Source organism: Thunnus albacares, chromosome 4 (assembly GCF_914725855.1).
Source record: "Thunnus albacares chromosome 4, fThuAlb1.1, whole genome shotgun sequence".
Classification (NCBI taxonomy): domain Eukaryota; kingdom Metazoa; phylum Chordata; class Actinopteri; order Scombriformes; family Scombridae; genus Thunnus; species Thunnus albacares.
The window spans coordinates 12,493,017-12,515,870 of NC_058109.1; the positions used below are offsets into that span (position 1 = coordinate 12,493,017).

At 40.8% G+C, this 22,854-nt stretch overlaps 1 protein-coding gene across 1 annotated transcript; it reads left to right on the top strand.

Moving 5' to 3' along the window:
- Positions 1-472: 472 nt before the first annotated feature.
- apcdd1l (adenomatosis polyposis coli down-regulated 1-like) lies at positions 473-14,776 on the top strand. Its single transcript, XM_044347691.1, has 4 exons — positions 473-995; positions 9,882-10,059; positions 11,024-11,543; positions 13,104-14,776. The coding sequence occupies exons 1-4, from the start codon at positions 911-913 to the stop codon at positions 13,875-13,877; spliced, it is 1,557 nt and encodes a 518-aa protein (XP_044203626.1). The 5' UTR covers positions 473-910; the 3' UTR covers positions 13,878-14,776.
- Positions 14,777-22,854: the final 8,078 nt, after the last annotated feature.

Here is a 22,854-nt window from a genome sequence, read left to right on the forward strand (position 1 = left end):
CAGTAAGCAACAAACTAAATTCCATTTGCCACCATTGTATTAGGTGGAAGCAGAAATCTCAGATATATACAAACCTAAAAACCTTTACAAATAAAAACAAAACTATCAACATGGTGAGATACCACTAGACGTACAGTCACTGAGAAAACATGTTTTGGAGTTTACTTACTCATATTCACCACTGCCCTTTTGCACCTTGCTCTTAAAGCTCCCCAGAGATTTCACTTTAGGAAGTTTGAAGCTCAAATCCCCTCCTCCACACACACACATACACACACACACATACACACACTCTCTCTTAAACTTTCTCTATCTTTGCTTCCCCTCCATCTCTCTCTCTCTCTCTCTCTCTGTCTCTTACTCCCTCCTCTCAGCTCCAAACCATAAGAGCCAGACAGGAGTGCACACACAGACACACACTCATAAACACCCTCACAAAATATTCCAGCTCACATGCACGCACGCACTCACTGCACATGCATCAAGTGGAACCAATCCACAGTGCTGCACAGTAGTGAGGCTAACGGTGTGTGATTGAGAGAGGGGGTGGTGGAGAGAGAGAGAGAGAGGGAGAGAGAGAGAGAGAGAGAGGGAGCATTTACTCTCCCTCTCGCCAACTAAAGGAAAGCACCAGTGTGGAGAAGTTGCATGAAGCGAGTGGTTCCAACTGAGGACTTTCTTATCAGACCATGGAAGCCAAGAAGTGGAGGTAGAAGAACAAGAAGAGAGGGAAAAACCTTCCTGCTGGCTGAACAGGAGACCAGAATTTCATCAGAGGGATTACAGGACACTTCATATGTGCTCGTGTCATGGTGATATCCTACAAGATCGTCTTTTGTTGACAGGAGGAGCCTCTGTGTTTCTTGGATTTCCCGGGGATCAAAGTTTGTTTTCTAAGCAGAGTGTGTGAATGAAGTGTGCGGAAGCAGGAAACATGTCAAACGGACGTTTCAGTCACCTGTTGAGGGGAGTCTGGTTGATGTGGCTCTGGCAAGGTGAGTTCAGGCACTGTCTGCAGGATGGGTGTGTGTTTTTTTATTAAACCTTCCAGCTGTCTAAACAACTTTTTGAATATATAGTTTGTCTTTAATTACTCTCAGAAATCCACAGACTTCTGTCCAGTGAGTGGTTGCAGATTTTGCCTGATTAAATTCGTATGGCGCCTCATTTTCAATTTTTGATACAAATTTTTGAAGATACATTTTGTTTTAGAAGATTGGTTTAAGAAAACTTTTAACTGATTATGGAGTTGCATAATCACAAGTTCTGTAAGAGTCAAAAATGCCCGTCAAATTCATTTTTAAGTTATTATTCCTGAAGTACGCGAATAACTTACTGCAGTGTAAATCTTGCATTTAGAATCTGATCTTAAAACACTGTTGCAGATTTCCTCCTATAATCCAAATCTTTTTCAGTATGAAAACAATGATATAAATGCTCTCTCATGTGAGAAATCAGCTGAACACTTGGGGATTTAGCTTAAAGAACACATGGCGGGACAGGGAGACAAAAAGGAAGAGATTATAACACAAAAACTCACAATTACGAGGAAGTTATTATGTAATTTGTCACAATTCAAATGATTTCCAAAGTTTAACACCACTTTGAAAAATAAAAACACAACCTCTGCTGATATTAGACTTATGAATAGCCGGTCTGTGTTCCCCCCTCTCCTCTGTGTGTCTTCAAAGCATCAGTCGGATCTGTGGCCTGTGGAGGAGTCTAAAAAAAGGGCTCTGGCTGGTGCCTTTAAACAATGGTTCCCTAGGAGCAGGGAAGCGTGGCCCTGGAACTAATGTTGCCATTATGTTAATGGTTAGAATAACAGGAGACATCCATTACTGACCCTACCTCAGGCTGCTGTGCAGAGCTGATTGTCCAGCCGCCACAGCCTTGGTTGCGGAAGCTCAGCGTTTTGGCCATCAGGGCCAGTTAGGGTGATGGACGGCGGGAGAAAGACAGGAGGAGGCATCTGCCCAGTTTTAATCATCATCCAGCAACTCAGCGCCAACCCTACCCCTCCCTCCATCCATGGCTGCTTCAGCAGTGGACTGGTAGAGAATATCTGTGTTTTTCTTTTTCACGGCTCACGTCTAGTAGAGGAGACAGACGAGGTTGAGTTGCTGGCCTTAAACAGATGCCATGAAGAGCCGAGCAGTTATTCACCCCAAAGACAACAGAAAATAAATGAGAAACATTGATATCAAAGTGGAATTGTTTGGACTGTAAAATGTGTCTTAAGATTAATTCATGAAGTAATTTTGTGAAGAGTAAGCTTTCCATCACAGTGTATTTCACGCTGACGATTAAACGATGAAATATTGATTTCGTATTAAGACTTTTGCGCAACTCTTTGCTCGCCATTTTCTGACCACCTTTTGAACCCAAACTCTGACTTTAAAGCTACAAACATTGAGTTCTTGGAGTTCTGCCTCACTTGTTTAAGTTTTTGACAAAGATAAAAGTGACCAATTTGCTAAACGGAAGAGACTGCAGTAAATATTTGGATATGGTCCTTGGATGGGAACAGTATGTGATCCCACCCTATCACTATTTAATTTGTCAATGTAGTCTGAACAGAAAAACCCTTGATCATATTCATCTAAATTAAATCTTGGATGCAGCATTCCTATTTTTGGTCTGTAACGGTCCTGTTCCAACTTTAAACTTTCCAAGTATGTGAAACAGCCACCGACAGATCTCCCAAAACTTCTCCAAACCGAGCATTTGGATTAAGGTGAAACCGATGTAATCTCAGCTCTAAAACATAAATGGACCATCAACTTCCCTTGTCTGATATCTACATCTTGACAGCCTCGACTATCCACCAAGAAAAGACACCACAATGTCAGATTGTCAGGTGCAATTATAATCAGGGATGCAATTATAATCAGGGATCTTCTCTGCATCTGTGTACTAGCTCAAAATCCAAAATAAGAGTCAGCGAAGTTTGAATAACAGCAGAAACTGTTTGAACATTGAATGAACTACTAAATATGCAAATAACACATTTATTGATAAAAAAAAAAGCTGGATAGATGGATGTGTTGGCTTCATGTGACAGCTGTTTTATTCATGGTGAGAGTGTTGGATGCAGCAGGACGATCCATGTGTTGTTGCTTGGTGAACAAGAAGTTCGCTAACCACAGTGGAACTGGCAGCAGTGACCACTGGGCAAACCTCTGTAGATCCCTTGTCTAAATAAACGAGGCCGCTGGATTAACCAGCTTATGCTGTGATGAAAAGACAACAGTAGTCGTCCATGTGCTGCCCCGGGAACTGAGGGATACTCCTGGTCCGGGAGACCGCTATGAGATGCTGAGGTTAAAGCCCAAAAAAAGGAAGGGGGGACTCTGGGTTACAATAACACAACAGACCTCATGTTCTTTGGAAAACCTCTAAATCAACTTGACCCTCGCCTGACTTTGACAAAAGGGTGGAGGGAAGGAAAAGAGACAGAAGCAGAGTACTGCAGTGAGCAGGTGACGGTTTGTGTTTGCCTTCATTAGTCCCTGACAGTTTTAGAGTAATGTGGTAGCGAGTAGAGTAAGGGATTACGATTTTTAAATTTAGCAATTACATTACAGTTACAATCCCAGTAACACTCTGAAACTCAATTTTGGGGTCGGCTTGTTTGCTGTCTAACTGGGAGCTTGATGGATGGTTAGTGTCAATTTCTTCTCTGTGCATTCAGACGACAGACTGCTGTGAGACTTGTTAGCTGAGCACAAGGGTGGAGGGAGGAGGTCAGCCTCCACCAAAAGATGAGAAATGTGCTTCCCAGAAAGTAAAAAAAGTTGTCTTATTTACATTTGCAGACATTTGTTTGCTAAGCCTTCAGTTAGAGAACCACAGGACAGGACTTCTCTGAAGTGTTGCATTGGGTGAGTCACTGGGGCTAAGCTAATGTTAGCTGCTGATGGTCAATAAACACCTCCGAACAGTGCTAACTGCATGTTAAACCATAATGTCTTGTTTTTAACTTTTACACATGTTAAATAAAGAACATGTGACGTGTGTGTGGTGCTGGTGTAGAGGTTCTGTAGCTGTTTAAAGACACCTTTGATGGAGTTGGACTGAATAATGACAGTAAAGTAACAAGCAAACTCGGAACTCATCGCCTATCGTCTGACGACATTGTCCGTTTTAGGGGAAATGGACAATGTTTGGGATATTTGGGCCAAGACTTCCTCTTCTGTGCACCGGTCATTGTTTAAAGTCTGATTAGCAACTTGCTAAAGCAAATTGAAAGCAATTTGTTCTTTTAGTACACGAGTTGAAAGTTTACGGAAAACCAGATATGGGAACGGAAACCAGAATGCTTCTGATACCAAAATCTTGTCCCTTGCCTACAGATTCTGCATTCATATGAAGATATCTGTTTATAGACATTAAGTAACAAGTAACATCACTAATTAATTTCGCTGTTGAGTAATGAGTAATGTAATTAATCTTTCAATTAATAACATGCAATGAGTAATTAATTACATTTTTTAAATAATCTGCCCAACACTGGTCCCCTATAGGTGTTTTTTTTACCATATAGGACAACAGAACTGATCCTGAGCTGGTCCACAATCACAGGAGAGAAAATAATCAGAGTAGTCCAAATGTGCCCAACCTCGTCCATCTTAAAACCAAAACTAATATAATAGTTCCACAAGATTAAGCAAGAGAGCTGCAGAGAGTCAGGACATCCAAAATGGCTTCCACTGAACAGCAGCTTGAATGAAAAACAAAACAGTTGTCCCTGTTGCTGTGGTCAGTGAGATATTTATATCCTGTGTTTGTGTGCGCTGACCTCTGAGTAGAAAAACAAAGAAAAAACTGCAAATCGGACAACTGCACAGAAAATATGCAGCTACGCAGTCACATTTCATGATGGATTATGGGTAGTACTGTCAAAAGAGTAGATAATTTAATGGGAAATAATTTTATCCATCAGTATGTTGGAGGCAGTAAATTTCACTTCCTATTAGAAGACCAATCCAGGTATCTAATAACAGTGGTTCTCAACTTTCTAAAAGGCCACAAGATAGACTTGAGAATTGGAAGATAATGAACAGGATAAGACAGAAGAAGAAAACTAATTTCCGCCACATAGATATTTTTTTTTAGTTTTTTATTTGGACTTTTCTCTAAACTTTGCTTTTCCAGCAAAATGTTACTGCCTCTTTTGGCTTCTAACAGTTATACAAATTAAGCAATCGAGGAAGTTGAGAAGGGAAAATAACTCTTTGGTAACCACTGCTCATAACTTATAGACATATGCAACTTTTGACAAGAGGTTGCAAGTGGGCAGGTCTTCATTGTATGAGGTCACAAGCCAAAAAAAGGTTGGGAATCTTATATCACCTACCCAAAATCTGGAGGACAACTCAGCGACTTCGAGTGGCTGAAAAAGCAGCTGCGAACTGTGAATGATATGCAGCAGTCAACTAAATATGTAGACTGGAGGAGATCTCTGAGCTACTGTAGCATTTCATATTTCTGCTCACACACAGAAAAACACACACTTCACCTCACTAATCATGTGTAATTCCAGCAATATGAAGAAGCCTCACCCCACCCACCTCCGCCCCTCATCCTCCTGACCAACTTCATTCACCTCATCAACCACTGACAGACACACAGAGAGAGAGAGAGAGAGAGAGAGGAAAAAAAAAAAACAAAGGCAGGAAAAAAGAAAGGAGGAATCTGAAATCCATCCAGGAGAAATGAGCCGTAAACATCATGGCTTTTTCATTAGGGGAGGGGAGCAGTAATCAGTGAAGGGGGGAGGTGGGTGAGGTGAGGTGAGGTGAGGCAGGCCAGGAGGGCACGGGCACTTCAGGGACACTTTAAAGGGTCTTGTCCTGCAGCACTGAGGCAACGAGAGATGAGAGACAGAAATTGACTTTACAGGACACCATAAAAAAAAAAAGGGAAACACATGAGGAAGTAATTAAACTACTGGTGGGATATGTCCAGCTTCACCATCAATTCAGTATTCAAACATCATCTCTGTGACAGAAAATAGATACTTTCCCTCACCTTCAGTAAACACCTAAACAGAAGCAGCAATGAAACTGACAAAGGCTTCTCTCTCTATTGAACGAGGCACAGGGTGGACTTTAACGTCAAGCACTTGATTCCTCCTGCAAGCCCTGAATCAAAAGTGCCTGGATCTGGGTCTTGTTTTTACAGGATAACTCCGAATAAAGAAGTACATAAAGCTGTATTTTGACTTTGGCGCTGTGGATGAGACATGAGAGAGGGGAGCGAAGGCTGCCAAACCGTAATCACAAATGCAAACAAACAAACAGAGTGCAGCCTGGAGGTCCTTTTATAAATGGTGTCCCTTCTACAGTATAAATCAATGTGTACAGTGTATTTTTGTGAACGTGCGTGCATGCATCCGTGCGCGTGTGTGTTAGTGTGTGCGTGTGTGTGTGTGTGTGTGTAAACAGGATGAATATGGAAGCTCAAAGACAGGTAGATTATTTTGGCCGGTCATCAGTCAGCAGAAGGGCAGGCCGGTGGCAGCGGTGTGTTGGTGATGATGACAGACTGACCGTCCCGACCACACGCAGGTCACAGGCTGCTGCACTGACCCCTTGTGGCAGAATCATGATACTACATGTCTGTGTCTGCTTGTAATTCAATATCTGTGGTGTGTTGTTCAGCTGGTCTTGACAGTGAAATCAGGTTCACTACAGCACAGCAGAGAGGCAGGAAGATGAAGAGTGTCCTGCCCAGTGTTTAGGCAAGGCTTGCACATGATCTGATTGGCCCATCTTGCTCTCAGTCAACATATTAATAATACTGGTCCTCATTAAAAAAACAGCTATCACAAGTGGTTGTTACCCCTCTTTACGAGTTGCTATGGTGATCCAAGCAACATAAACGTATGTGCACATCACAGCTGTGTGTGTCCTTTTCCTCAATGGGGGAAGAGCCTGTAAAGAGTTCACTGAATATTGATTATGAACTATCCATATTCTAGGTGTTGACCCTTGACCCCTATGAAGTCACAGAGGTTAGTGACATGTTTGCGTAAAACCTGAGTAAAAGTTACTTTAAGTTATTGCTGCAACAAACAATTATTTTTATTATCAATTAATCGGTTGACTATTTGTTGACTATTACTGTTTCTCAATGAAGCAGTTATTCATTTGCTCAATAAAACAACAAAGGAAGGGGGGGAAAATCTAAATTTCTTAAATCATTTTCTTTTCAAACTGTTCAAAAAAAGTTCAAAACCCAAAGATATTCTGTCAACGTATTTGACCTTCAGAACTACTCGTGTATGCTACATACATAAATAATCAATTATAAACTTTGAAAGCAACTACTCACATTGTGGCTACATCAGTATTAAAGTTTGAGGTTTTTTTGGTTTTGAAAGATGCACCAAGCACGTTACTGTGACAGGGAGGTGCAGACTGCATTAGGAGGAAGTTTTAGGGGCCATAGTGGAAAAATAAATCAGTGGGAAGCATTGCAGGGTAAAACTAATGATATTTGACTGCCTATGTAGGAAGTGAATCAACTAAAATAGTCCCCCATCTTCTCCAAATTGAGATGGGGGTTGGATATTATCATATGTATTACAACATTGCCTCACTTGTGGTTAGAATAGGCTCTTTTGTAGAAGAATACTTAAAACCTCACGATGAGCAATTTTGTTTTACTAAGCTCTGCTTTTATGAGCACTCTTTTAGTAAATGCAACCATATGCCCAACTGGAATGAGATCCAAGAGAGGGAAAGGGGCTGAATGACAAGTGACCTCAAGAAACACTCTATAGAAATGCTTTGGCAAAAACAGAAACTCAAATATAGCAACCCAAATGACTCCACATCACATACTGTGACTTTTGCCTCTCTGTCCATTCATTGCGCTGTGTGTGAGTAACCACTTAGGGAACATGTTGCATGCAGCTACAAAGGGTGGATAACAGAAAACAGACCGATTGGATGACTTGCAAAGAGCAGTGGAAATTAATTAATCCTGATTAGTATTTCTGCTTCGAGTTCTCCCGTGGGAGCGCAGCTGGGTCCGACTGACCGGGTTCCCTCTCCAGCTGCAGTGACATGGAGCATAAGCAAACACATCACTGCATGAGGAAAATTGCAAACATGTTTCAATGCCTGTGACAGGAAAAATAAGTATTAATCATATAAACAAATTGACAGACTGCTTGAAGAAGGAGAAATGTGCCCTGAGTTTAAATTTGGTTTTCGTGGTCTGTGACTTTGCACTTCAAACATTTCAAGATGTACATATGTGTGCGTCTGTCCGTGTGTGTGTGTGTGTGTGTGTGTGTGTGTGTGTGTGCGTGCATCAGGTGGAAGGATGCTAGGAAATGACTGAGCTGCACACATGTCTGTGGTTGTGGTCAGCATATGGGAAGCATTCCAAGAGTAAGGGGAACAAAAAATATCCTCTCCGTCTGTGACGCTAACAAGGTTAATAAATGCCGATCTTTCAGGCTCCATCTTGGAGCTTTTTACAGAAAAAGCCATAGCAAGTCAACGTCACACATTTTCCTTTAAAAATTCCTCATTTTCTTTGAGCCCCTTCTGCTCAGTCATAAGAGAACAAATTGATCTGTGGCTCAAACTGGGGTGTTAGCAGTTGACGCTTCCACAACTAACTCCCGGCTCAACTGAAGGCTCAACAGGTGACGTTCTCCCCATGTGCATCCAAAGTCAAATGAGAGAAAAGTGGACTAAGATTACACCCATAAAGCTGTCTAACGCAGATGACCCTGAGAAAGTTGAGAAAGTGAGAGCGAAGAATGCAAGAGCTATGGGGATAACAGGGACCATAAGGGAAAAGGAAAAAGGAAATAGAGGAAAAAGTGAGCTGGATACACCGACCTGAGAATAAAAATGAGTGGACGAAAACAAGAATCTGTGAGAACTCATCCCCCTGGCTTTTTGACATTTGTTTTAGGAGGATGAAACTTAAGTAATCATTTTCATGAACACAAAAATGCACACACACACACACACATTGCCCAGACCCCAGTGTTGCAACCATGAGGGTGCAATCAGAAAATCCTCTTGCCTTTGTGTGAGCTGAAACCAGATCGGAGCGATCTGCATTGCAGTGTTGACAACTCACACATCTCTGTGCAACAACAAGTGGACAGAGCAGAAAGTGCAGTTATGACCACTGACAGGCAGACAGATTGCAGATGTGCACGTGTCAGATCAATAAATGTTATAGAGTGAATAATGCTTTCATTTGGATTAACTTCACTGTCAGTGTATGGGAAAACTCAGGCAAGAACATTCATCATCAAAAGTGTTTTTTTGAATCATATTATCAACAGATGTTATTGGCTCAGCTGGCTGCTGCTGTCAGTGACCCTCTGTTTGCTTTATCTCAGTGATAGAAATACATACATACAAATATGCGCACAAACACACAATCACCTACACACACACACCTCCTGCCTCCAAGCAAAACCCCAAAACAAGGACTATGTGTTGCAGCTGCAGGCTGATTGGAGTGACAAGCCAAAACTTTTTGCACCATGGCCAACATCCTGATTCACAGCTATATATGGTTTCTATAGCACCCACTCACCACTCATTACATGGAAAATTTACCAAAATTACAGCCCTGAAACAGCTTGCAGTCAACCAGAATTGTGTTTACATGTAAGAGGGAGAAGATGTGAATATCCCCCTATGGCTATTATTTGTTCCGTTCATTTTATGATGAAGGAGGCCGATAATCGTCTCTGAACTGAATAATTTTAGTCTACATCCACCACTGAAGGGCCCAAAATCAGCCTGGAAATCTAAATGATGTATAATGGAGCCTCTGTGTTTATCTGATTGGATAAATGTGATTATTTACTCACTGTTGTCTAACTTCCTCTGCAGTTGTTGCTGGGACTGGGAGTAAACTATGGGAGGTGCCCTCAGTCTCCTTCACTTCCTCCTCCAACCTCAGCGAGAGCCTGCAGTGGGAGCCCCACTGTCAGTACCGCCACCTACAGGACACAGTGAGAATCACAGCAGATATTCCCCCAAGACTGGATGGCACCTGGGTGTCAACAAGGTAAATTTTCATAAAGGTGTACCAAGTAGCAACGACAAGCAGTGAAGGATTAAATTAAGGTTGAACACACTCTCTCTCTCTAATTGTTATATACTGTATAGATTAGTGGTACTATACTGTATAGATTACTATAGATAACTGTAAAAAATAAATAAATTCAAAAAAAGATAGTCATCATTTTCAAAAAACTGAATTCAGATTGATATAGCCACAGCTGTAGAGGCTCAAGACTTGGACTTCAGTCTCAGAAATGAGGAGTGAAGACTTGACTTGGACTTGAATGCTATAAAACTTGGATTCCTAAAGACTAGACTTAACTTGAGATCTGAAGTCATACCTCAGGTTTTCAAGACCTTGTAAAATCCTGGAAAACACAATAAAAGGAAGACAGCGTCCGGCTGGCCTTGCAAAGCCGCACTTTAGCAGCTGTTTTCAGTCATAAAGCTCTAAAATCCCTCCGTATGCTACCCTCAGCCAAACAGCCAACAGATACGGTTTGGGATGAGCAGGTGAACATAATGGAGCGTTTAGCAGCAGATCTAGATATTTCTTTCAGGAGTTGGTGGAGACCAAAAACAGATCTAAAAGGAGAGTGAAAATCACACTTACATTCACCAGGCGCACACAAAGATGACTTCAAATTAATGATAATATTTCACTTTGTCTGCTGGATGTGCTAATAGGCAACTGTTTGTTGACAAGTTCACCATATCAACTTTATAAGGTGTTGTATATAGCTTGTTGTGGACCCAAGATGTTCGGTTTAATTATTGGGCAAAAACATTGAAAGGATTTGGTTTTAGTTATGTAAAAATACTATTAACAACCTCAAAAGAAAAATGTGCAAATACCTGACACACTTTTGCGAATGAAGATGTGAACTTGACATAAGAAAAGACTTATCTGGTTATGCCACGACTAATCACTTACTTTAAACTCTTAATTTCTCTCCCCTCGTGTTCAGATGTGAAGTTCGGCCCGGTCCAGAGTTCCTCACCCGCTCCTACACCTTCCACCCAACCCGTCACTTCCAGGCCCTGCAGCACTACTACACCGACAGCGGCTGCGAGGACCCAGCCTACTCCCTGATGATAAGGGGGAAGCTTCGGCTGCGTCAGGCTTCCTGGATCACCCGCGGAGGCACTGAAGCCGAACACCACCTCAGCAAGGTGGGCATCGTGGTCCACAGCCTGGCAGCCAAACAGAGGCTGGCCTCTAGGCTGCCTCCATCCTGTGTGGGTCTGACCCTGGGTCGAGTGGTGCCGGGGAAGCTGTATGAGTTGTACAACACCAGGGCAGGTAGGGGATGTCTGGCAGCGCTGGGCTTCTCCATGATGGAGATGGGTCTGATACGGGTGGAGACACAACACCACAACCATGGAGGGAAGGTCCAGGAGCTGTTCTTAGGGGACATACACACTGACTGGACTCAGAGGACTAACTACAGACCTACAGGGTACCAGCAGCCACTGCAGAACGCCATGGTGAGACATGAGAGTGTATTTTTTGTTTGTTTGTTTTTATTTAACACAGCAAATCATCGGAGAAACAACCTGAGAGATTAATTGTAGCAGGCAGAGATACTCCCAACATCTTGTACTGTTGCTGCTGCTGAGACGTTTGGGTTTCAGTGCCTTCAGGACACTTCAACTTTAAACAAGGTCAAGAAGAAGCTTTCAAGTCCAACTTTAACTGTTGTGTCTGGGAGTGCAGAAAGTGTTCGACCTTTCCCTCCCAATCCTACATTTTCACACCTGGTGAAAATTGGAAGAAAACTAATCATAACATTTTATGTAATTACCACAGTTAGTATAAAAAGTGGTTTTTATGAAGAATCAGGAAATGTACATGATCAAAAAGCCTCAAATGATTAATATAAACTTGAAGCAAAGTTCCCAAAATGGGGGTTGGAGCTAAATTCTGCTACACACAATTATGTTAATTTTTCAGAATTTTCTCTAATCTTTGCTACTGTCTTGTGAAAAAATGTATAATTTACCTTTTCAGATCCAAATCGTTTTGACTAAACCGCTCACAACTTACAGATCTACATGCAACTCTGACGAAGGGTCACACTGAGATGTTGATTCATATTAAGGGATAATAAGTAAAACCATTAGTCAATCAACTGGAAACTAACCATCGTCATCAATTTTGATAATTGATTAATCATTCAAGTCATCTATCAAGCAAAAATGTCAAACAGTTGCTGGTTTCAGGATCTTAAATGTGAGGATCATAGACTTTATAGAAAGATGGACGTAGCGGTGTGTGATGTCACCCACTGATTTGCATTGGAGCTGGTTTGAAGCCCAGAGTTGCTGCTTATGGTCATCTGCATTATGGTCAGGCGCCATCTTTTTCTGCTCTGGAAACACACCCCGCTACCTCGAACTAAAGCGAACACTAGCTTACTGTGAACACCTAGCGGTGCACACTTGGGCTAACATTAGCTACTTTAGCTAAAGTATGCTAACAGGGCAGGTATCGTTATCAAGTAGCATTAAACTTTGAAATATTGTGACAATAATCAGGAGCAAACTGTCAATCACAGCTGTCAATCAACGCCCACATGACAGAAATCAAAGCTACTATTAGTCTTCAAATCTTATTAACAGAGCAATAATTTCCAAAACGACCACCAGCACACTTGTGTTGCAGAATTTAGTGATTTAGGCCAAATTTCACTCGTTGAAAAAAATTATTGACTTACTATTTCTAGAGAGAAGTTGATGCTTTTTAAATGGGAGTCAGTTGGATCCAGTTGGTGGTGTTGCACTCTAGGTACCTCCGCATTGACTTCAGCCTCAAGCCATTGTAGTTGCTGCTTGGTGAGGATTTGTTGCTTTTTTCTGCTTTATGTCAGTGTAACTTTTCTTTAGGTTTTGGACTCTTGGGCAAACAAAACAATTTAAAGATGCTCCATTGGGCTGAAAATTTATATTTTTCACAATGAACAATTATCAGCCAATTAAGCAGTTAAACAAACAAATAATTGAAATATTAATCTATAAACACGTCTCATCTCTCCTGAATCTTTTCAGCATCACATCCACCCCTGTCCTGTGTGCGCCCTGGTGTACCGCTCCACAGAGCAGCGCCCCCCAGTGTTGCCTCGCAGCCCTGCAGCCCATCTGTCTCTGGCCGGCCGCTGGGTCAGCCAGCACTGTGAAACCCGTCCCAACGTCCTCTTCCTCACCAGAGACTTCACCTTTGATTCTGACCAGCACGCATGGGAGGGCATCTACCGGCATTACTCTGACCCCGCCTGCTCTCAGCTCACTTTCACCCTGAGAGCCTCTGGCCACTACGCTCAGGGAAACCCCTCTGCCAAGGTGTCAGGAGCCACTGAGTTTGTGTTCAAGGTCACCCAGGTGAGCGTTACAGCCATAGAGGAGCCCACAGCTAAGTTGCTGAACGGGACGAGGCCAGGAAAGTGTGGTCAGGCTGGAGGCTGGGAAGTCGGGGTGGAGCAGGACTTGACTCCCACAGACGGGTGCACAGTGCTGGGTATCAAGCTGCCACATAAGGAGTATGAGCTCTTCAAGACTGAGCTGAACCACAGGAAACACCCGATGCTGCTCATCGGAGAGAGGCCGACTGACGGGTCCAGCCCCGACCGACCGCAGAGGAGACCCACTTCCTTTCAGGCTCCCTTGGTGCTTTGCAGTGGGGGGGAGACATATCCCTCGTATCGCCATGGCTCAGGTTTTAACAGCAAGCAAGTCCAGTTAGCTGCCAGTGGGACAGAGAGGCTGGCACAGGTGATGTTACTGGTGTTTGGATCTGCGCTGTGCAGCTGGATCTGTGTTTATTAGAGACATTGTTCACGAATCAAGCCTGCTACACAGCTGAAGTTGTTGATGAACATTGTCTTCTGGCAGCTTTTCTTCACTCTCCTTCTGTATGATGTTGACTACATGTGTGGTCGAGAAAAATCATGAGACATTCAGGAGAGCTGAATATTTTTTTTTAAATCTGCTTGCTATGTTGGATTGCCAACTGGCTTTCAGATGCTGCCAGTAGGTTCACTTTAATGACTCTTAACTTCAGCTCTGTTTCTACCTAAAACTTATCTGTATATAAACCACCAATATATACAAATGCCATCATTTCAGTATGTAAAAATATATTCTTTTGTACAATGATCAAACAGATGTTCTCACTTCACGGATCAATTCCCTTTTCATATTTCTTAGTAAATGCTGTTTTCTTGTATTATTACAAAACATGATCACAGTGTTGAAATGTGGATCAGTTATTTCCACATCAAACTGCAAGCCATGGACATTCCAGCAGACTTCACAAGAGGGTTCATTTTCAGCCAAGATGCAATATAACTAATGCACTTTGAACATTGTTGTCTCAACAAACTGGAAAGAAAAACACCCGAAAAGTAGAAAACGTGTAATCAGCACTCTAATTGCAAACATCTTCATTGGTCAAATGCCACTGTGGTGTGAAAAGTTGCTTTATCTCCCCCCCTTTAAAGCTCGTGCATTAGCCTGCTTCTCTATCAGCAGTCAACCTAAACAAATCAAATTAATATTTATTTTATAATCATTTATACATAAGATGTTGGTCTAATATTTTAGTTAGTTCTGCCATTTAAAGGTCTAGTGTGTAAGATTCAGTGGCATCTAGTAGAACAGACTTGGCAGAAATGGAATATAATATTAATGTTTTAATTAGTGTGTCGTCACCTGAAAATAAGAATCATGTTTTCATTACCTTAGAATGAGCCCTTTATATCTACATAGAGAGCGGGTCCTCTTCCACAGAGGCCGCTATGTTGCACCGCTATGTTTCTACAGTAGCCCAGAACAGACAAACCAAACTCACTCAAGCCACTGTAGGTTCTCCTAAACACTTGGAAGGGGAGGGGAAGGGAGGGGTATTCGTTTGGTTGCAATCTGCCACCTCTGGATGCCACTAAATCTTACACACTGGTCCTTTAAGAAGTGATTATTTTCTGTGTATTAAAAATGGCTTTTCATAACATTTTGTGTTTGATTAGTCTTTAGAGTCTACAGCCACATAGCAGCTCTGTGAGGCTGAACCTCTGCACAGCGGTGCTATGAGCTAATGCTAACGGCATACTAACATGCTCACAATGTCAATGGTAGTTTGTTTAGAACGGTACTCAAATACAAGTCTGAGAGAATTTACAACATATCAAAGGTCCAGTAAGGATACATTACATGATGATATTTCAATACAAAATTAGTTTACAATTATTCTACTGGAGTCTTGATATCACAACTTAAATTGGTTCAGTTTTATGGTTCTTACCTTCATGGTCTGGGTAAAGTTCAAATTGGGGATGTTTGATGTCATAGTGCCGATTTGTGTTCCCACATTATGGCCACTGTTTCATTGCAAATCGTGTATCTCTCAGTCCAGTCATCCCTAAATGCATGTTTTTCACTGTCTACTTTCCTTTCTTTTGTATTAGCTAGTTTTGAACAAGCCTTTTTACTTTATCAACCAGAGCTCCTACACTCCACAGCAACTTTGCTAACTGCAGCGACTAATGGGGCTTTATGAATGAAGACAGGTCAGGTGACCAATGTGTCACTCAAAAGTAGTCCTGGTCAGGCTGAGGTTAAATTGGTTCCTGGTCTGGATTAAATTATTCTTCAGTCTGGATCGGAGTTCACTTATCGAGTATGCGTGATTTAGGAGATAATGTTTGTTCACCATCTAGTAAACCAAAGTATTGGACAAATCAAAAATTTGACCCTTTGAACCTGTTGTTGGTGTTACATTAAAAGTCAGAGGATCAGCCAAGTCATTGCAAGTCATCTTGAGGGGAATATAAATGGATGTACCAAATTTCAGGGCAATCCGTCCAATAGTTGTTGAAATATTTCACTCAAAACCACAAATGTCAGCCTCATGGTGTTGCTATGGAAACATAAGGGCATCAACAAAGTGAGTGGCATCAATCCTCTGGGGAACATTAATGTCTGTACAAAATTTCATGCAAACCCATCCAATAGTTGTTGAGATATTTCAGTCTCAACCAAAGTGGTGAACCGACCATGTGGCCGACCGACAAAAGTAAAAATTTAAGTTTACTTGTGAGATATTCCAACGACGCTGTTTTATCTCAAGAACCAAACATAAAGTTGGGACTGTATCATCAGGGAGGAACCAGGAGCTGGATTTTGTCTGTGGTCTGATTTGAAGCCCAGATAGTGGGTGAGCGCACTGCCGTTTGATAAATAACTGTCATATGGCTCACACATTACACAAGACATTCCAGCACAGGTCCAACTGCTGAAAACTCAGAGACGGATATCATATTGGATGCACAGTGCATCACTAGAATGTGCAGCCGTCAGCCAACAGAATTGATTTTGCAGTCGTTCTGACAATAATAAATGAGCCGAGAGGAGCAGCAGTTAGGAGACAACGGAGGAATATATATAGCTCCAGATTTTCAGTGTTATGACTGAAGCAAGTGAAGCGTCATGCTGTGCAGAGAGATATCCTCCATTTGGAAAATCATGACACCTGCTTCTACATAATGACTGCAGCTCAGCTCAGTACAGGATATCACTGAAAATTATTAATATTTTTATACACAAAACATTTTGAATTTATATGTAAATCAGTACTTTGGAACTGATGAGAAATGAAAACTAAATCCTGAAAGTTTTTTTTTTTAATTTTTCCCATAAAAAGACAAGTTGCAATTCTTTGAAATGCCCTGAAAACATATTTTCTTAATCAGTGTCTTTCTTTGAGTGAGTCCAGCAAGTACATAAACAAACAATTTTCTGTTACAACATTTTTTGGTGATTTCACATGAGAGATTTCTGAATTTGTTTTTTTTTCTGAGCTTCAGTGGAGTGAAGTGTGTGGGGCTATGTTGGGAAAGGTTCATGCCACATACTTGCATGCACCAATCAGGATTCAGAAATATCTGAATTAAAAGGTGATGACAGTTGGAGGTTGTTACCTGTACTGTAAATCAAATATGATCAAAACACATTCATTTAGTTTTGAAGAAGCACATTAGCTGAACTTTTGAGCATTAAACTGTCACTAAATAATATCTAAATGTGTCCCCCCCCCCCCTAACTTTGATGGTTGCTTATTTATTGATGAATATATAATGTTAAACCTGCAATAATTAATTTTTGGTCAAGTGGAGGCAGCAGAAACAAGCTGTGAACACAGTGTTGACATATTATCACTTTTATGAGTTGTTAGCAAACAGATGCCTATTTACACATCCAGCCTACAAATTCATTCAATCTCCTTTTAGCTCTGTTTTGGTCTCCACCAACTCCTGAGAGGAATATCTGGCAGCTGCTAAATGCTCCACTATGTTCACCAGCTAGTCGATAACTATTGTATGTTTGCTGTTTTTTTGCTGGGCAGCTAACATACAGTTGGTTTTTAGAGCTGAAAACATCTGCCCGCTGATGCCGAAACAACGCTATGCAAGATGTGAGAAAAAGCAATGAGATGAAAGATGCTATAAAGCCCCACAAAGCTGAGTCGGCTGATAATTATCTGCGGATTCATCACCATGAGCAACCACTTTCACATACAAGCAGTCATGTAATGTAGTGTAATTAATGTAAAAAAAAAAAAAATCGACATAGCCACTTAAAGATCTGAAGCCTACTTTTCAGGGGCTTTATCATTACACCATTCTTCCTTGTCAAAGCTTTAATATGAGGAAATGAGGGGGGAAGAAAAAAGTTGTAGCTTCCGAAAAAAGTAAAAAATTGACTAAATAAATAAATAAATAATGTTAGCTTTAGTTGGCTCTTTAGTGTTGAAATAGTGGGGACAGAGAGAGAAAGAAAGAAAGAAAGAAAGAAAGAAAGAAAGAAAGAAAGAAGTTGTCCTTTCCAGGGGCTACATGCTGTTCCTATTAACTCCTGCGAGAATCATGATGGCAGCTGCTAGCCCCATGAGGTCATCCTTGGATGGGGAATATTGGTCTGTAACCCCCCCAAGACAACAAAAGAAGACCATAGTTCAAGAGACAGAAGAACTAAGCATGGGTAAGTGACATTTATCTGTGCAAGAATATGCAGAATTTGTCACTGAATGAATGGACTCGAATCTCGCTCCCTTTGCCGCAGCCACACAGATCCGCCCAGGTTGTGCGTTGGAGATGGCTGGGTGGTGATGATGACTGAGCGAAGGGCCGGGGGCAGAACAGCTTTTCATAGTCTGTTTGTGGTTTCTGTTGCGCACCATAAAGTAGAGAGATTGTCAAGGCAGAAAGGAGCACGGAGCCAACCTGTTAGCAATCAGACCCAGTGGCTTATTGAATACATCCATTGAAAGAAGATGAAACACAGACCTGATTTAGTTGGTAAAGTAAAAAAGCTAGAATAATTACTTTCTGGAGGGGTTTGACTTGATCAGTTGATCAGTATTTGTATAATTCTTGGAGCTCAGTTAGATGAATAGTTCACTGTTTCAAGAAATACGCTCATTCGCTTTCTTGCAGAGAGAAGATTGATACCACCCTCATGTGAGAGTGGTATTGATATTCTCATCTAACTCTTGGAAAAAAGCAAATAAGGGAATTTCCCAAAATATTGAAACATTTCTTTAAGACAAAAAAAAAAAATCCTGTAACACGGAATGAAGTTTTGCATTACTTAATATTTTAAAAGCAAACTAAGCAGCTACCAAAAGCAACACAAGAATTAAGGGACGCATGTGGTCATACATGAACAAAAAGGCCAAAATTCCTTCACTGAACAAGCAGTTGAGTCCTTCCAGACTACAAGTTACATCCAAAATTATGTCAGTCCTGCAATAAATGTAATGAGGGAACTTTAAAAGGGTCACAAGCACCAGAAGCAAAGCAAAAAAAAAAAGGCCACATGGGCCACTGTAACGCATGCACGGCTGATATTTTTCTTCACTGTTTTGTTTTTTTTAAAATTTCTGTTGGGACTATGCACGACCGAACCTTTTAATATGACTTTGGGAAGAATGTTCCTATAGACTGTAAAAAAAAGGAAAACAAAACAAGCCCTAAGGAGTTTCCTTTCAGCTAAACCAAGTTTCCAAACCACAAACAGTTTGGTGGTTTAGTCTGACAAATGTTCTGGTAAGAGAAAGACACAGTGCTGCTTTTGGACAGAGACGCAATAGAAAACTCAGCAGAGGTATGTTTTTTTTTTTTTCTCTCTGTCATTTTCTCTCCCATCTCCTGCCTTCCCATAAAAATCTTACATATGCAGTTAATGCACACGCACACATCATTGAGATGACATCAGTGCAGTAGTACAGTTAACTTCCAACCTCTCGCACTCATTCAAATTTCAGACTCTGTCAAGAAAATCCCATTATTTCTATAAGAATATGAGCTGCAGCTGCCCTATAAAAGATAGCATCAGTCATAACTTGGCTGGCTCAGTTGAAACAAATGAGTTTCTATTGAAAAATGTGTCCTCTTGGCTCGGGGACAAATAAACCAAGCGTTGTGTTTTGCCCACAGAGATGCAGCACGGGGCAGCGGCTGCACTTTCCTGCTTGATCTCATGCCAAACAAAAAACGGGCTCCTTTCTGTCATGACCTCATGCTCATATACTTAACCAACTACTGAACAGATCCCGCCTTTCTTACTGCACATTCCAGCCTGTAATTTTCTTTTTCTACTTTCTTAGTAGAAATCCTTAAAAGTCAAAGTTGTTCTGCTTGAAAAAAAAGGCCCCTGTCACTGATATATTACATTATCAGACTGTTAATACTGTTGTATCAATGTGTAAGGAGCATTTTACTGTTGTAGCTGGTGAATATGGAGCTTGTTATCACTTTATTTACAGTTATTTACAGTTCAGTAGGAGTCGTGAGATGATAAATGGAGTTGGAGACAAGAAAAGGCAAAGTTCTGCTACTCGAATTTGTATTCATTTTTCAGGGCTTTGACTTGAATCTTTGCTTTTTTTGTCAAATATTATATCATTTTACTTATTTAGGCCTCAAACTGTCATTTAAATGAAACCAATGGAGAAGTTTAGAGGGAAAATCCCTCCTTTGTGAAACTGCAATGTCAGACACATCTGAAACATAACAAAGGGCCTTAACTAGACACTGCTTTTTTGTAAGGAGTCGCAAACCAAAAAGGTTGGAGGCCACTGGTTTAATCCGTAACAATGTATGTACAACTACATGTTTTTAATGTAATTAATCTGAAAAATTAAAAGTAAATCTACTCAGTTACTTTCCACCACTGCAGGACACAACAACAACAACAAAAAAAAAACAGATATACTCCTTTATTGCCACACATAAAAACATAAAAACATTACTAATGGACAGTAACATGCATCATCCTGCATGAGACAACCTTTTTAACATACTTGTTGCCTTTGGGACTCATTTTGACAGAAGCATTCCCCTTAGAGTGATCTGTCAGTTCTGGTGGCTTGTTAAATCAGGTCATGTTTCTGCTCTAAGGTTAAGATCACACAAATGATTGAAAAGGTTATTGCTGGAGAGATCTGCCACAGGCCTTTTCTTCCAGACTGCAGACCTCTCTGCCAGTTGTCCAGCCTCCAAACTTTCTGGCAAGCTGCAAGTCCTTTTCAAATAGTTATAGCCCCAAAACGCTAACATGGACTGCTTGTAAGAAGAAAATTTGCATAAAATTTGGCTTATCAATGTGCCAAATAGCTATGCCGTGAAGAGTATTCTGTTTCACTTGTGCAACTAAGAGAAGGAAAATAAATAAAGGGTATATACATATGTACATGCCAAATTCTTAAAGCCTGTTGATGGGACAGGCTGATGGATTGTTTTTCCTGTGTACTTTAAATAAGTTTTATATAAAACTCATCATGTTGCCAAAAGTGATTATGGCACACGGTTAACACCAAGAATAAGAGTGTGTCTGGTGCATAACGTCTGATGTATAATCCAATGTTTTATATGTTCTCAAACTTTCGAAGGGAAGCCAGCCATCAGGTTTATTGTACAGACCACAATGAAGTCCAGATTCGGAGCGGAAGCGAGGCAGAATGGTTAAAGATCAGTCAGTCACAGCCTGCAAAAAAAAAAAAAAAAAAAAAAAAAAAAAGGTGGCCTCCAGAAGACATCCAGTCCGCGGGTCAGAGGTCAGCGTCTGATGTGGTTTCCTTGTGGTCATTGTGGATAATAAGAACCACCAGTTCGAGATAGTTCAGGATAAAGTCAGGGAAAAGTTAATTAGGTCACTGATGCATCCTATTCTGAGGTTTAAGCAGTTTTCCTGTGCACACTTTGGCTCTGAGCACTGCATTGTCTTTCCTATGATTGGTAAGATACAAAATTTGTGATTTAGTCGTTCTGTATATGTCAACTTTCACTGATTGAACATGTCATAGAAAAGCTGCTTTAACCCTAATGTTCTTTTGAAGTCCCGGAGACCACCAGGGCCTCTTGAGTAGGTAAAAAAAAACAAAAAAAACAAAACATATTTCAGATTCATTAATGTGTTTTATGACTTTGATATGATATGATATTGAACTAGTGACAAGTTTCAGAAGTCAGCTTCAGAAAATGATGGATAACGTCTGTTCGGGGTCTTAAGAGACTTCAGCTGTAAAACCTGGTTAAATAAGATGGACTTTCAAATGATCTATGTCTGTGATTGATGTTGACAGTATTTTTTATCCAGCTCTACCCTTCCCAAATCCCAAATAAGTCTACTAATATTTCTTTTATTTGACTTTTATAGCAGTTTGTTCATAAGAAGTCTAACAGAGAACTACCCAACATAAGTAGTGTCACTGTGTAACATACATGTCTTATTTGTGACTAACTTTTTGACAAACAAAATAAATATAGATACAATAGGGACCAAAAGTTTGCAGCCACTTTCCCTTTCGTTGTCTAAGACTTTTGGACCCTTCTGTATACATAAGACATCAAATATATTCTTATTTGGTGTTATAATAATGCTTTATTGTCATTTCTGTATTGTGTCACCATCACATGTGCGAGCTCAGTTTGTGTCAGAAAATAGTTTTCAACATATCAGGTTTTAATTAAGTCAGAAGAAAAGAAAAAAAGAGATAAAAGATGAGAAAGAAAATATATTTGAAGTAAAAATAAAATAGTTGATTTTGCAATTATTTTTTATTTCTCAGAGTCAGTGGGACTCCAAACAATGTCAATAAAACACAAGGAAATTAGGCAAAACAGTAAATTCTTGACACAACATAAAATAATCCTGATGTCTGTCGTCGCCTCTCTGACCTTTTCTTCAGGTGAGCAATAAGCCAAAAGACCTCTTGAAAGATTTCCACTTTCTCAGTATTTTTTTTTTTTTAAACATTCTTGTGATTTACCTTGGAAATGGATTATTTCCCAACTGAATGTAAAAAGGTAAATTAACATTGGTTGGTTTCCACCATTGAGTCTGCAGCTGTGTCTCGCCGTGGCCAAGCCAAACAGCTGAGGAGCTACCGGGCCCAGGTGCACCCCGGGGGGTTCCTGACACAAACTCCGCTCTGCTGCCTCCAACCATGAGGTGCAGACAGAAACAGTGTCTGGTTGTTACTGATACAATAACACTGGATGAATCACTGGGATTTTATTCGACACCACAACTGCAGAAGGAGAAATCCAACGGGTAATTAATTTCCTTGCAGCTATATATTTTAACACTCTTGTCCCACTGCAAGTTGTGCTACTGCCAACTCAAGCAAAGTGGTAGCAACTAACAAGCCAGCATGGCCTTGGATGTCAGAGGCAGCAGGTCTGGCTGTAATGAGAGCAGTAATCATACAGAACATTAGTTTTCTGTCTCTAAACAGCCTGTATTA